The sequence below is a fragment of the Brachyistius frenatus genome, unplaced genomic scaffold, assembly GCF_029030835.1.
Source record: "Brachyistius frenatus isolate BFR_SWC_R1_liver_20210118 unplaced genomic scaffold, ASM2903083v1 Contig_5, whole genome shotgun sequence".
Taxonomy (NCBI): Eukaryota; Metazoa; Chordata; class Actinopteri; family Embiotocidae; genus Brachyistius; species Brachyistius frenatus.
This window is the reverse complement of record NW_027210604.1, coordinates 5,387,438-5,400,618: the sequence shown is the minus strand read 5'-3', so window position 1 is coordinate 5,400,618 and position 13,181 is coordinate 5,387,438. Positions and strand designations below refer to the sequence as shown.

General features: G+C 39.2%; 2 protein-coding genes across 2 annotated transcripts in view; one reads left to right on the top strand and one right to left on the bottom strand.

Moving 5' to 3' along the window:
* kctd16b (potassium channel tetramerization domain containing 16b) overlaps window positions 1–13,181 on the bottom strand; it is a 404,485-nt gene that overhangs the window by 94,240 nt on the left and 297,064 nt on the right. The window lies entirely within an intron of this gene.
* Window positions 2,814–9,177, top strand: yipf5 (Yip1 domain family, member 5). The gene is made up of 6 exons (XM_069718162.1): window positions 2,814–2,907; window positions 3,432–3,549; window positions 4,273–4,445; window positions 6,781–6,926; window positions 7,622–7,803; window positions 8,085–9,177. The coding sequence occupies exons 2-6, from the start codon at window positions 3,440–3,442 to the stop codon at window positions 8,245–8,247; spliced, it is 774 nt and encodes a 257-aa protein (XP_069574263.1). The 5' UTR covers window positions 2,814–2,907; window positions 3,432–3,439; the 3' UTR covers window positions 8,248–9,177.

Sequence of the window (13,181 nt, the reverse complement as noted above, 5' to 3'; positions counted from 1 at the left end):
TTTAACATACTCTACAATAAAGGCTGGGCTATGCTATGCTTTCAGCAGGAGTCACAATGTGACAAATGTTACCTGGCAACTAAATTTCTTCCTCCAACCTCGTGGAGTCATCACCTTTGTGCAGTGTTGATCAAAAAGGTTGCTCTGTGTGTTTTTGCCCTAACACCCAGAACAGGCAGTATGTCTCCCGTGAATAATGAGAAAGTTTTTCTTCATGCATTTTCTTGCATGTGTTACTTTTCCCACTTGTTATTCTGTAGAGAATTATTTAACTGCAGGTTATAGGAACAGAGCAAAGTCTATGTAATTGAGTTCCTTTTTTTTTTTACACTGTAGCAGTTAATTTATGGCTAAAATCCTCCTGTTTGAGTGTTTTTGTTTCAGCACAGAGGCAGAAATAAAAATATAAAGTAGAAAGACTATTGGATCAAAAAGGATTTTTTTTTTTCCATTTCCTCATTTGTATTTTTTCCATTTCTTACAGGTAAACCCACATCTGTGGTACTCTCTCCGTTTCATTTCCCAGTGTCCCTATTTCCTCTCAGCAGAGGTCATCAGCCCATTACTTTGCATTATCTGTCATCATCAAAGAGGATGGATCTGCCTGTGGTATTTGGTAGCGGTGCAGTTCTCCTGCACAGGCAGAGGGATTGATCTGCTGCTCTGCTCCCCGATCAAAGACACTAGCTTTGTTCTTGCCTGGTGCTTGTCCTGTGAAATTATCCTCTGCCCGCCGAGTCTATTTGTTACCATGAGACATAGTTTTTCTCAAACTATGGGTCAGAGCCCAACAGGGTCCCATACCTGCCGTGGGCAAAACAGACAGTAGTTTGTTGAATTCATGAATAGATAGATCTCTTTGTGAATGCAAAAGTTTTTTATTTGTTATTATTCAAAGAAATTAGTATCATACATTGTAATGAATTGATCTCGTTAGAATCATTCTGTACATATAATTGACCTTTTAGTGCTTTATTGAAATTTCAATTCCAATTTGTATGCGTCACAATAGCAAATCTCTTGTTGGCCAGTTCCAATGATATTTTCATTGCATTTGCGATCTTGTAAAATGTACCATCGGTCAATGCTGACGTTCCTTTTTTGTGAGTAATCCATAACACTTGAAAGTCTCAGCACTTTAAAGGTGGTGACCGTTAGAAGTCAAATATACAGTTAGAGCAGAGTGATATAAAATTCAGCACTTCATTTAGGCTATGTCAAACAAGAAAGTGTACTATGAAAATGATGGTGCTTAATATTTTATGCATTGATACAGTCATGTAATAATGCTTCATTACAGTACATCATTATTTTTTGGGAGTGTATGTACCTCTGTTTTTATACTTCTATCAACTTTCACTTTTACTCCACTACATTTTCTGAATGAAATATATACTTTCACTCCAATTTATTTCCCCTAAGCATTTTAGTTCCTACAAAATAAAATGGGAAGAAATTTGGTGGCCTGGTGACACAGACTGCAAGCAAGCAGGTTTAGTGAATCAGTGAATTGAGCTATCTATTTGGTAAAGCACTTTAATTTGCAAGTGCAAACAAAGCACAGGTTAACTTTGCCAGATGCTTAAGAGTCGTAACTGCATCATGATATCTAAAAAAAACATTCATCCTAATTTTCAGTTGGAGCGAGAGTGGCCCCAGTTCAGTTACAGTTTTGCTTTAAAAAAAATAATCTTCATAAATCTCAGAATTCTGATTGTTTGCTTTTTAAATAACAGCATTTACTTTTATGTCCAATACTTGTCTACAAGAAGGTGATGAGTCGACTCTTTTTTCTGAGGAAACTTCGATCCTTCAATGTGTGCAGCATGATGCTGGAGATGTTCTACCAGTCTGTTGTGGCCAGTGCTTTGTACTTCGCTGGGGTCTGCTGGGGGAGCAGCATTGGAGCCGGTGACACCAACAAACTCAACAAACTGGTTAAGAAGGCCGGCTCCATCATCGGCTACAAACTAGATAGTCTGGAAAAGGTGGTGGAGAGGAGGACGCTGATCAAACTATTGTCCATCTTGGATAATCCTGTCCACCCTCTCAACCACCTGCTGCAGGGACAGCGGAGCACTTTCTCTAAAAGATTCCTCCAGCTCCGCTGTCACAAGGACAGATACAGGAGATCATTCCTGCCCACTGCCATAAGACTTTACAATAACTCACCTCTGGCAAAATCCATCACAGTACAAAAACACTGTTGACTGTGTTTCTTGGTTGCTTGTATATTGTATGTATATTATATATATAGATATATATATATATATATATATATATATATATATATATGTTGACTGTGTTTATTGGTTTGTTGTATATAATATATATAGATATTTAATGTACTGTATATATACTGTATGTACTGTGCATTTTATATTTTATATTTATATTTTTTATTTTATTGCTTTTCTATTATATTATTCTATTCTATTATTATTTTATTCTATTGTTTCTATTATTGCTCCTGTATGTATGCTGCTGTGGCGAAAAAATTTCCCCTCGGGGATTAATAAAGTATATACCTACCTACCTACCTACCTACTTGAGTACATTTAACATAACAAAAAAATAGCTTTGATATTTCAGTACAATAAATACTCTTTAACTTTTCCCAGAAGTATTTTCTGGTAAGATATCTATACTTTTACTCAAGTTTGTCTTTCAGATACTTTATACACCGCTGTATACAGTAAGCAGATCTAGATTCATACAGTTAATGGTTCAATTGTAATAGCATTAATCGTCTGCAGAGGGCGCAACCTTTTCAACAAGGTATTTTATTTGTGTCCCTACCTGCTTCCTGTTGATTACTTTTCAAACCGGAAGCTTTACCTTTGTCCTGACACGTAGCAACCGCAACCAAGTTGGCAGGGCTCTGGGTGGATTTGTCAAACATCGCAGGTAAGAGTTTGCTTTATTGCGCTTCAACAGCTTGAGAATAATGACGACATATGAATATTTAAACGGAATATTTGAACCACCGTTGACATTATGCTCAAGAGACGCGTGACTGTGATAGCGAGCATTGGCTAGCCGACTAGCCTCCACAGATGAGTAGCTGTTGCTGTATTTTGACGTGATTATTAATGTCTTCAGGTGGCGAGTCATTTGATAGTCGGGACAGTTGATGGAAGTAAAGTAAGGAAAGGCGGACAAAATAATAATAATTAAAAAAAAAAAATGTCGTTACATAAACCTTACCGAAGTAAAATAAGTGTTATCTGCAATAAATAAGCCAGTGTCGGTGTGTTACCATTATATATATATATATATATATATATGACGATTATATGATCGCATTATTGCTGTATTAAAGTGTATTTTACTGTTGTAGAAGGTTGAGCCGTGTACTGTTGGTTCATTGGATCTACAGTGAACCGAAAATAAACCTCCGAGCTGTTTCTGTCCTTTTTTGCTCCGACCAGACTGAGAGATGTCAGGGTTTGACAACTTCAACACGGACTTTTACCAGTCCAGCTACAGCGTGGATGACCAAAACCAGGCCAGCAATGGCTACAGCAACGCTGAAAACCCTTACAACAAGTAAGTTGAAGGAAGCAGGTCCTCATCTGATTTGCCCCTCAGCTGTTGACGCGTCTTAAGAGCTGCGTCGGTGCGTTTTAAGTGACATTTCAGATCCTCAAAACTAACTTGCCGAACCCTTTGTTACCTTTGTTTATATCTTACTTTAGGTGCATTTGATTAAAGTTTTTTTTTTTTTTTTTTTTTTTAAAATCCAATGACACCTGAGTAGAAGCAAATCTAAAATGTCAGTTAAGTAAACAATACATTTCTGACATCAAAGTCCTGAGCGAAGTTTAGAAAGAGTATAGAAGATGTGCATTAGCCGGCAGCAGCTTACCAGAATTTGCTCGATTTAAAGATGCGTGGGAAACTGAGATAAATAGTATACATACAGGCAGCTAATTTACTGTGTCCGGCAAAATGAGCTCCGGTCAGATGCTCCGGGTGAAGGGTGTACACGGGGTTTGTGTTGTTCTTCATTATTATGCGATGTCTTGGCGGAGTCGTTCATCATTTAGCACCGGTGCTGTGCCGCTGTTGAAAGAATACAGTGACAGTTATCGGATGGGCAAGTTTACGGTGTTTTGTTTTATTGTTGGTGTCATAAATGATTTTTTGTTGTTGTTGTTTGTTGTTTTTTTTGCTCCGATGCCGTGAAAAGTATAAATTTCAGTCTTGAAAGGAAACCTGTTATATTAAGTAGAAATAGACAAGTCATTACATGAATCGTGTGTTTTCCAGGGGATACGGACAATACGATTACTCCCAGCCCATGGGCTACACTTCCCCGGGAGTGATGCAGCCCCAGCAGCCGTACACAGGGCAAATCTTTCAGCCCACACAGACCTACACCCCATCCCCATCACAGTCCATGTACAGTAACAGCTTTGATGATGAGCCGCCACTGCTAGAAGGTAGGTGAACCACAACCTGAAGGCTATGACTTCTACACTTTTAGCGGACTGCTTTTTGTGTATTTGTTATTCCTTTTTTTGGGGGGTCTATTTTTAGTCATTTAAGGATTTGCTTATTAATAATACTGCTCACTGACTACCTTTGTTGTGACTTGGTGAATGAAAATAATCGTACTGTTTACTCGTCTCGGGGGTAATTTCAGGTCACTTTTAAAGGAGAACCATTTGAATTGCTAAAATAGAAAAGTTTACTGGTGTTCTTTGTCATCACTTGGAGGACGTCAACCTAAGAAATGTTTCTTAAGGCATGAAATTACAAGTTTCAGTCGCCAGTCAGAGCTAATAGCTTCAACACAGTTGTGATAGTATTAAAAGGACCGCTGCATCGTAGGCTGGGTACTTGCCAAAATGACTGCATAATTGGCAGATCTGACTTCTCCATAACGTTGCGGTATTTTCCGTCTTCTCATACACTTGAGAAAGATTTTCATTTGCATACAATTTGACATTTTTTTTGCAATGTCTCCAACATAGTGTTCAGTTCATAGACATGGACTTTATGTACATTCTTTTGTGATGAAATGTTGCATCCTCACCATGTACCTGAACGTGGGATCTGGGATATCAACAGACACTGTGTTGAAACTGTAGCCCCGTTCAAACCTGGCAATATGCATCAGCAGTGATCCAATCACTAGTGGACAGCTTTGATACGCACAGCAGTTCACACCTGGTGTTATCATCCCTATCCAAATGCGTTTTGAGTGACCACTTGTGATTACATCTCACTTTCCTGCCATATATGCAAATGAACAAGTAAATTAGCGCATGAACACGTACAGAGACACAGGAGAGGAGTTGTTATTTCACACAGAAAGGCATCTTTGCTCACTGCAGTCGAATTTTGTTGTAGTCTATTAGAGATTTGTGATGTAGGTCACGTTTGTCAGTGTCTAAATATTACACACAACCTGAACTGTCAGGCTTGACCTGATGTTGCTTAATTATTCCCAAAGGATTTGAGGATAGATTAATTGATCTAACTTAACTGTCTAATGTGTGTCAGAAATTAGACAAGGTAAACTCGAAGGGAGAAAAAAAAAAGCGGAGGCTTTGCTTCGACGGTAAAAGCTTGTGTTTTTAATCATTAAACGGTTGCTTTGGAGCTGCGAGTTTGCAGGTGAATCTCTCCCGCTTTCTGTACGGTTCAGCTTTGCACCAAGAGCTGCATTTATTTCTGTCGCTTATTCAGATGCTGTCAGTTGAGTAGGCGGTCCTTTAACGTGGCCCAGGACACGTTGGTGTTCACACTGACAAAAGAACGTGACCACATGCCTCCCAGACCTCTTCCGAATGTGGTCTGAGTAGATTGTATGTCACTCTGTCCGATCGCCCGGGACGGATGCTGATGCAAAATGTGACCAGGTTCTAAATCAATAAAAAAAAACACTGTGGTTTTACTCCGCCAGATGTGATATATGTCACTCGCAATGCTCCTCACCTCCGTCCCCATCAGCATTGCTTATATTTTGTCCCCACTGTGTTGTGTTAGCAATTTAACCCTGACTATCATTTTGTTTTCATGCGGTGTATAACTTGTCTTCTCCTCGTCAGGCCTTCCCGTTATCATGTTCTGCTTTTTCCTCAAAGAAGCCGGTGGACTCTCAATGCGTGAAGTGTTTGTTGTAACGTTTGGCTGTATACTAACGATACAACTCCCAAACAACTGAGCTGTTGTTAGTCGAGTTGTGTTGTTGAGTTTATCACTCAACCACACGGGGGTTCCATCTACACTGATGTTGGATTTCTCTATAAAGTCAGAGCCTGTATGAGTTTGTTGCAGGAGGAGCGCCCTGACCTACAGGTCAGTCTCCATCGCTTTTGTTTTGTCTTGTCCATTCCTGCGCCTGTCTATACATGCGCCGCGGCTACACAGTGACAGACTGACAGCTGGGGGCTGCATTAAGTGCTCTGAGAACATGAGCATATTTATACTTGCTCAAACCTAATTCACACTCTTGACACTAACCGGTAAAGATGAAGACACACCTCAAGGTTAATGTGAGAAGGAATGACACTTCAGTCACAGAGTGTTTGTGAAGAACGAATATTTCCTGTCTGGTGCTGTACAGCAAATTGGTACCATATACCGGATGCAACTGCCTCTTTATTTTTGCCTTCCCTGTTATTCCTTTAGCAGAAAAGGCAAGATACTTTACAACTTTTGTGCGGTTATTTGATGGAATTGTCTCTCACCAGCTATGTTTGAGTACAGTTCTAGTTTTTAATATGCCCGATGTGTGTGTTTTTTTTTTTTTTTTCCGTCTTCTCGTAGAATTAGGAATCAATTTTGACCACATCTGGCAGAAGACTCTGACTGTGCTCCATCCAATGAAAGTAGCAGACGGCAGCATCATGAACGAGACAGACCTGGCAGGCCCGATGGTCTTCTGTTTGGCCTTTGGTGCAACACTTCTTCTGGTAAGCCGTTACTGGTTGATTCCGGTCAAAAATAAGAGGATCCTGAATTAGTAAATCAATGTATGTTGTAAATATTCTGTATGTACGGTGTGCTGGGCCAGTACACAAAGATATACGGCTGTGATCATGAAAATCCATACCACACTGAATTGCATTCGGACCGTTGGATGTTTTGTTGTTGTTGTTCAGGCTCAGTGCTTTGGCCCAATTAATTTACAATAATAAAATAAACTTTAATTTGAGTGGATTTGCGTCAATATATAAAGAGCTGTGTGAGAGGTCTGGCCTTTTAACACAATGTGCCCAAAGTTTAGAGGCTCCAAAAGAACTGGAGAGATGCTCGTAATGTAAAAGAAATCATAATTGATATATTGTGAGACCACCGTCACCATTTCTCTGACGCTCATGATTTTCCAGCCATCTATGAGACTTGTGTGCCATCGACTTTCAGGTTATTTTCTATTACCTGTTTTTCTTTGTAAACTTTTTTCTTTTTTTTTTTCTACCCAAGTTTTGATTTAGTCAAATCTTTGAAATGTCCTCATTATTATCTGCCATGGTCTACTCCTCATATTAACAGCTCCACGGTGTTACCGGCAACTCTAACTCAACTCTGTGCCAAGTGCCCAATTACCTTTCAAGCACTTGCAGTTTGAGCACTATGTACCTCTTACTTTTTGTCTTTCCGTTCCCAGTCAGGTAAGATCCAGTTTGGTTATGTGTACGGCATCAGTGCGATTGGCTGCCTCGGCATGTACTGCCTCCTCAACCTCATGAGTATGACGGGCGTGTCCTTTGGCTGCGTGGCCAGCGTGCTGGGATACTGCCTCCTCCCCATGATCCTCCTCTCCAGCTTTGGAGTCCTTTTGTCTTTACAGTGAGTACACAGGAAGGTTTATACAAGACATTCGTTAATCTATAGACCGCACTACCTAGGAGTATATTGTCAGAGTTTTGTTGTATTAGTAAAGTACAACCACAAAATGATCATTTCAGTGTTTGACAAGCTCAGCTGAACGGTGACATTGAGATTTAGCACTCTGTTAACTTTCATTCAAAGTTTAATAGGGGTTTTACTTGTATAAATGTACATTTATTAAAACTGTTCAAACTCAAATTGTCAAAGTTAACTTTCTGCTTACTTATTGTCCTCTTTAGGGGCATGATTGGAGTTATACTAACAGCTTCAATCATTGGCTGGTGCAGCTTCTCAGCCTCAAAGATCTTCATCTCGGCGTTGGCCATGGATGGGCAGCAGCTGTTGGTCGCTTACCCCTGTGCTCTGCTATATGGGGTCTTTGCACTCATCTCTGTCTTCTGAAAAATAACAATGATAATTGAGCAACAGTTTAAAATAACCGCAACCCAGTTTCTGTAATTTCAGTCGAATTAGCGTCAGTGTAATTAGTGTAATTATTTGCTGATTGCACTGTTACTACAGAAAAATGGGCGCTCCTGTCGACAACGGCGTCAAGGATTCTTGTTTTCTTTAAAAAGCCTCCACCTCTCACTACATTTCAACTTGGCCATGTTCAAGCTGGAGTGTATTGCTTCACTCGTAAGTTATCTTCAATTTTCTCTCTCCGTGCATGTTAAAGGAGAGGACTGTCAACAAAACCTGGTTGAAAATATCTCCTGCGGACCGTGTTGAGCCTCTAATGGCCTGGTACAGTCCTATGATTTTAAGGACAGGAAGGGATTGGACGTGAGCAATTAGTCCATACAATGGAAACCCGAGGAGACTGATTTAATTTGGACACAAGTGGGAGAAGTTTCTCAATTTTTCAAGAAGATAATCAACTCATAGGGGCAGAAAAAAAAAAAAAAAATGGGGAGGTCTCCTTCTCGATATCTATCCTCTTTTCTTCAGGGCTGAGGAGCCGTGAACCCCAACCTCTGTGTCGTCATCTTTGACATAAAAACAGCTGCTCTGCTTTAACTGCTCGTGTTTTATTATATTCTTTTGACATTCATTTGAGTGTTGACGCCTTTCAGGAAGACACAATTACAGTTTGCACAAAAGCATTGTTCTATTATTGCAAACCAAACGAATTTGATGATATATTGAGAGCTGATAGTCCGAGAAATGCTGTATGTGTCTCGGTACAGACGTGTCTCTAGGTTTTTGCTATTGTTCGTATCCCTCACATTTCTTAAATCTTAATTTTAGAGATGACTCACTTTGTATGCTTCGATGTGTCATCTGTTGTTCATGTCTTCTTATGCACATTAAAGTTGTTTTTGAAGGTTACCCGCCTTGTGATTAAACGGTACACTGTGCGGTCAAAATAAGAAGTTGTACAACTGCTATGGAGAAAGACCGAAACGTCGATTTCACTTGACTCGTGGCAGAATAAATGACTTGAGGACCACTGAAAGAAGTAAGTGTATGATACATAATGACAGGTCTTAACAACCCGCGGAGAATTTATTACAGCTGGTAGGTAGATCAAAGGAAATCAGGTCCACGCTTTGATCCACGTCATTGTCATTCTTTATTGCCTCTTCGGTTACTTCAAAGTTTGTGCCTGCGTAGATGCTCTCCTCCGGTGTGAAAGCTCGATCAAGTAAAGGCACCAGCGACCTACGACTACACGACCTCCGGGTCGGTTGTGTTTGTCAAAGTAAAAGAAAAAAAAACATTTCCAACTGTTCACATTGACTTAACAAAGCTTCAAATGTTAGAACTTGCCTCTTCATATTGAAATATCGTGTTTTATACAACACATCTATTTTTTTTTCTTCTCCCTCCTGGGTTTTCTTTGCACTAACATACACAAAATACATACACTGGGGGGGGCTCCTTGAGTGGATGATAACCCACTTAAGAGGAATGAATAATTCAAAAATGGAGTTATTTTTCTATTGCAATAAACTCAACATCAAGGAGATACTTTGCATTTCAAGCGAACCTAATAGGAGTAGTCTGCTCTCACAGGCTGCGCTCTCATATGGCCACATGCTTATATATGCATAAATATATTTGGATGTTAATTTAAAAATAAGAAAATTATTTTGGTGTCATTTTGATACTATCAGTGGATAAAAGAGCTCTGTTTTATGCTTTCATGTGGTTGTATTTAGTTTCTGTAAAAGAAAGTACTTTTTTATTTTTTTTTAACTCATCTAGACACACTGGTGAGTGAGTCCAAATTATTCTGCTGCTATGCATCCTCTCACCTCTCAGGATCGCAGAAGCATTCTGGTTACGTTGGAAGTGGGCAGGATGTTAACATTCACACGTCCTTGGGGTGTGTACAGAATTTGGTTTCAGACATTTTACAGAGCCTGTTGGGTTTCAGTGTCTTGCATCTGGATTTACTCAGAACGATGTCACATTTTCCCTGTTGGGCCTGGAGAAGGAATTCATGCAATTCCTTTCTAGGACAACTAACTCAGTCCTCATCACTACCTGCTTGTCCAAATGGAGTTGCCAGATTTATTCTTTTTTTTTAATTTTTTTTTTTATCTCTGTAGTTCATTAATGACCGGAAGTCTGCTCTCGTGTTGATAAATATTCTCAACGGTATAGCTATAGAAAACGTCGTACAAAGCGATCCGAAAACTTAGGGGCATTTGATTTAAACCCCTTTTTGAAAAAAGTCTGGCTTTCAGTCAGTTTGATGCTTACAGAATGTACTTGACATGGACATTTGATGCATTGATGTGGTCTAAGCAAATATTACCGTTATACCTAAGCATAGAAAATTGTATAGCTACATCTTTCACCAAAGAAGTCAGATTTTGTTTTGTTTTGAGTCAGGCTTTATCAGCTGCAGGACTTCCTCTCAACAATCTTTTTACAATGTTACTACAGAAACCTATTGCGTTGTTTATGTTCGATCCAGCTTGACTTAGTGGAACTGACCGTATTTATCTTTCCACTCAAAACAAGTGATGTCATTCTGCAGTTTGATAAGAGGCTTGAAGCCAGAAAAACTCACCTTCACTTGGTTAAATAGTTTGGGATGTGCGTGTCTCCTCCAATGTGGAATATTTATTGAACTAAAAGCTTTGAAACCCTGATTGGAGCCACATAGTTTTTAATAAAACACAAAGACCATCAAAACATGTACAATTTGATTTAATTTCTCTTTACTGTCGGAATATTCTTATGAAATTTGTCTTGCATTCCAAGCCGTACAGTTTCACAGAAACAACACAAAAAACTTGAACGAACAAACACAACGAATACTAAAACATAAATGACATCAAACATTGAAAATACCAATATTAAATAGCAATACATGCCTGCGGTGCATCTATTTCATCACTTGCTGTCGCATCCAGTACCTCGTCCACACAGTACATTGAGGTACAAAACAGAAGCTGTGTTTTTCTGTTTTTCCATCACCTCCTGAAACATGTCCACTCCAGCGCCTCCAGATGGCAGTGTTGAGTCACTGTCCTTTTCACTGAATCAATATCGTGTTTTTTTTTTCTGTATTCATTGGCCACAACCTGATTCTTTTTCTCATAGAGCAATGACTGCATCCCCAGCTTTTTTTTTTTTTTTTGTTTTTTTCTTCATTTAGTCATCATCAGGAAATATATGGCTCACTAAGGATCAGATTAACATGAGCGAGGAGCGTCAGCCAAACCCACCCAGACAGTTTTATCACTTACTTGCTTACACATTTGTTTGGTTGGCTCTGTGCTTGGTGGTTTAGTTTGTATTTGAACTGTTTATCTTACATAACATTCCATTTGGTGGATACATAAAGTTTAGTGCCTCAAGTACTTTTATTATGGGTGGACCTTGAGAAATCCTAAACCAATTCTGTCCCTGTAAACACCTTTTGCACAAGACAAGGCAGTTACTGTTATTAGATAGAAATTTAGGGAAGTGAGATAAATGGATAAAACTGCACTAAAAGAAACCAATGTTACTGAATGGAAGCCCTTGTTGATTTCAACACATTGAAAGAAAGTGATTTTAACATTAGTCTTCACTAGAATACATACAGTAATCTAACTATGCTGCTCTTGTACTCCTGATCCTCTCGTCACTCCTAGCAGTAGAACGCGAGCACATATAGAAATCATAACCGCCTACGTGCTGTACCATTATGTCATGTAATGGAAGATAATCTCACCTCCATCTGTCTGGCCTGGGCCGCAGTCTGTCCTGTCCTGCAAGCCGGCCCGGCTGACCAGTGAGCAGCAGCTAATGATGGAGCAGCCTCCTGCTCCGCGAGAGAGAAATACATGGAGGGAGACAAGCTGTAGAGATGGAAGGAAAGAAAACCGAGAGAAGTTGTACTGAAGACTAACAGAAGGCAAAAACACTTGACTATAACTGAGTTGTTAATAGAATGATTTGAACACTATTTGCATCAGAAACTATGTTCTGCCATGAATAATGAGTCTGGCGTGTAGTTTAAAGGGTTGTAAAGCCGGATGAATCACTGTATCATAGTGCCCAGTGCAAGGGGTGTTCACGTAGCATACAAATCAATTAATGCAGCAGCAACATATTATGTGCAAATACTGAATATTAAAATTGCTTAGTACATTTGGTGTTAGTTTTTACAGTGCGGTGTTACTTAGGAAATAACAATTGATAAATAACGTTTTCTTATGTACATATGAGTGAGGAGTCTGTTTTTCAACCACAGAGGAAATTTGCATTGCATTGACTGCAACTACAGCACTGTGTTTTGAATAAACAGAGGAACTAATGGTCGGTTAGCATGAGAAGCGATAGCTTTCATTTAAATAAATTTGAGTTAAACACCAACACAATTTTTTTTTTTAAATCCAAGTTTTTACAATTTTGCTAAAAGACTTTTGAAAATGAATGCAATGACTGGTTATTAAAACTGGGATGTCGAATGCTTTTTAATTTGGAAAAAAAACAACAACTCAGAAGTGCTTTAAGAATAACGTAATCTTAAATAAATGAATATACACTGAAATATTTAGTGTACAATATTTGAATCTATTCTTTAAAAAAATATTCTCATTTGGTCTAAAATGTAAAAAAAAAAAAAAGCGAGAAGATGTGTCTGTTTTTAAATGGTGGACAGCAGCAGATGTGGCTGGACAGGATAACAGATGTGGCCCGTGTGAGCGACGCACTCCAAAAAGCCTCCGAGCAATGAGGCTGATTAGGATGTTATCTTCAGCGAGGGACCAGACGAGCTGACAGGTGGAAATGTAACGATTGGTATTCAGCAACGCAGCGCCGCCTTTCAATGCATCTGCAAAGCCAGCAGCGCATGAATATTCACTGAGCAACTGTTAGCACAGCAC

Coding starts and splice junctions, on each gene's coding strand:
- yipf5 (XM_069718162.1), top strand. CDS start 3,440: ATGTCAGGGTTTGACAACTTCAACACGGACTTTTACCAGTCCAGCTAC. Junction 6,927..7,621: donor TTGGTGCAACACTTCTTCTG/GTAAGCCGTTAC, acceptor TTCCGTTCCCAG/TCAGGTAAGATCCAGTTTGG. Junction 7,804..8,084: donor GGAGTCCTTTTGTCTTTACA/GTGAGTACACAG, acceptor TGTCCTCTTTAG/GGGCATGATTGGAGTTATAC.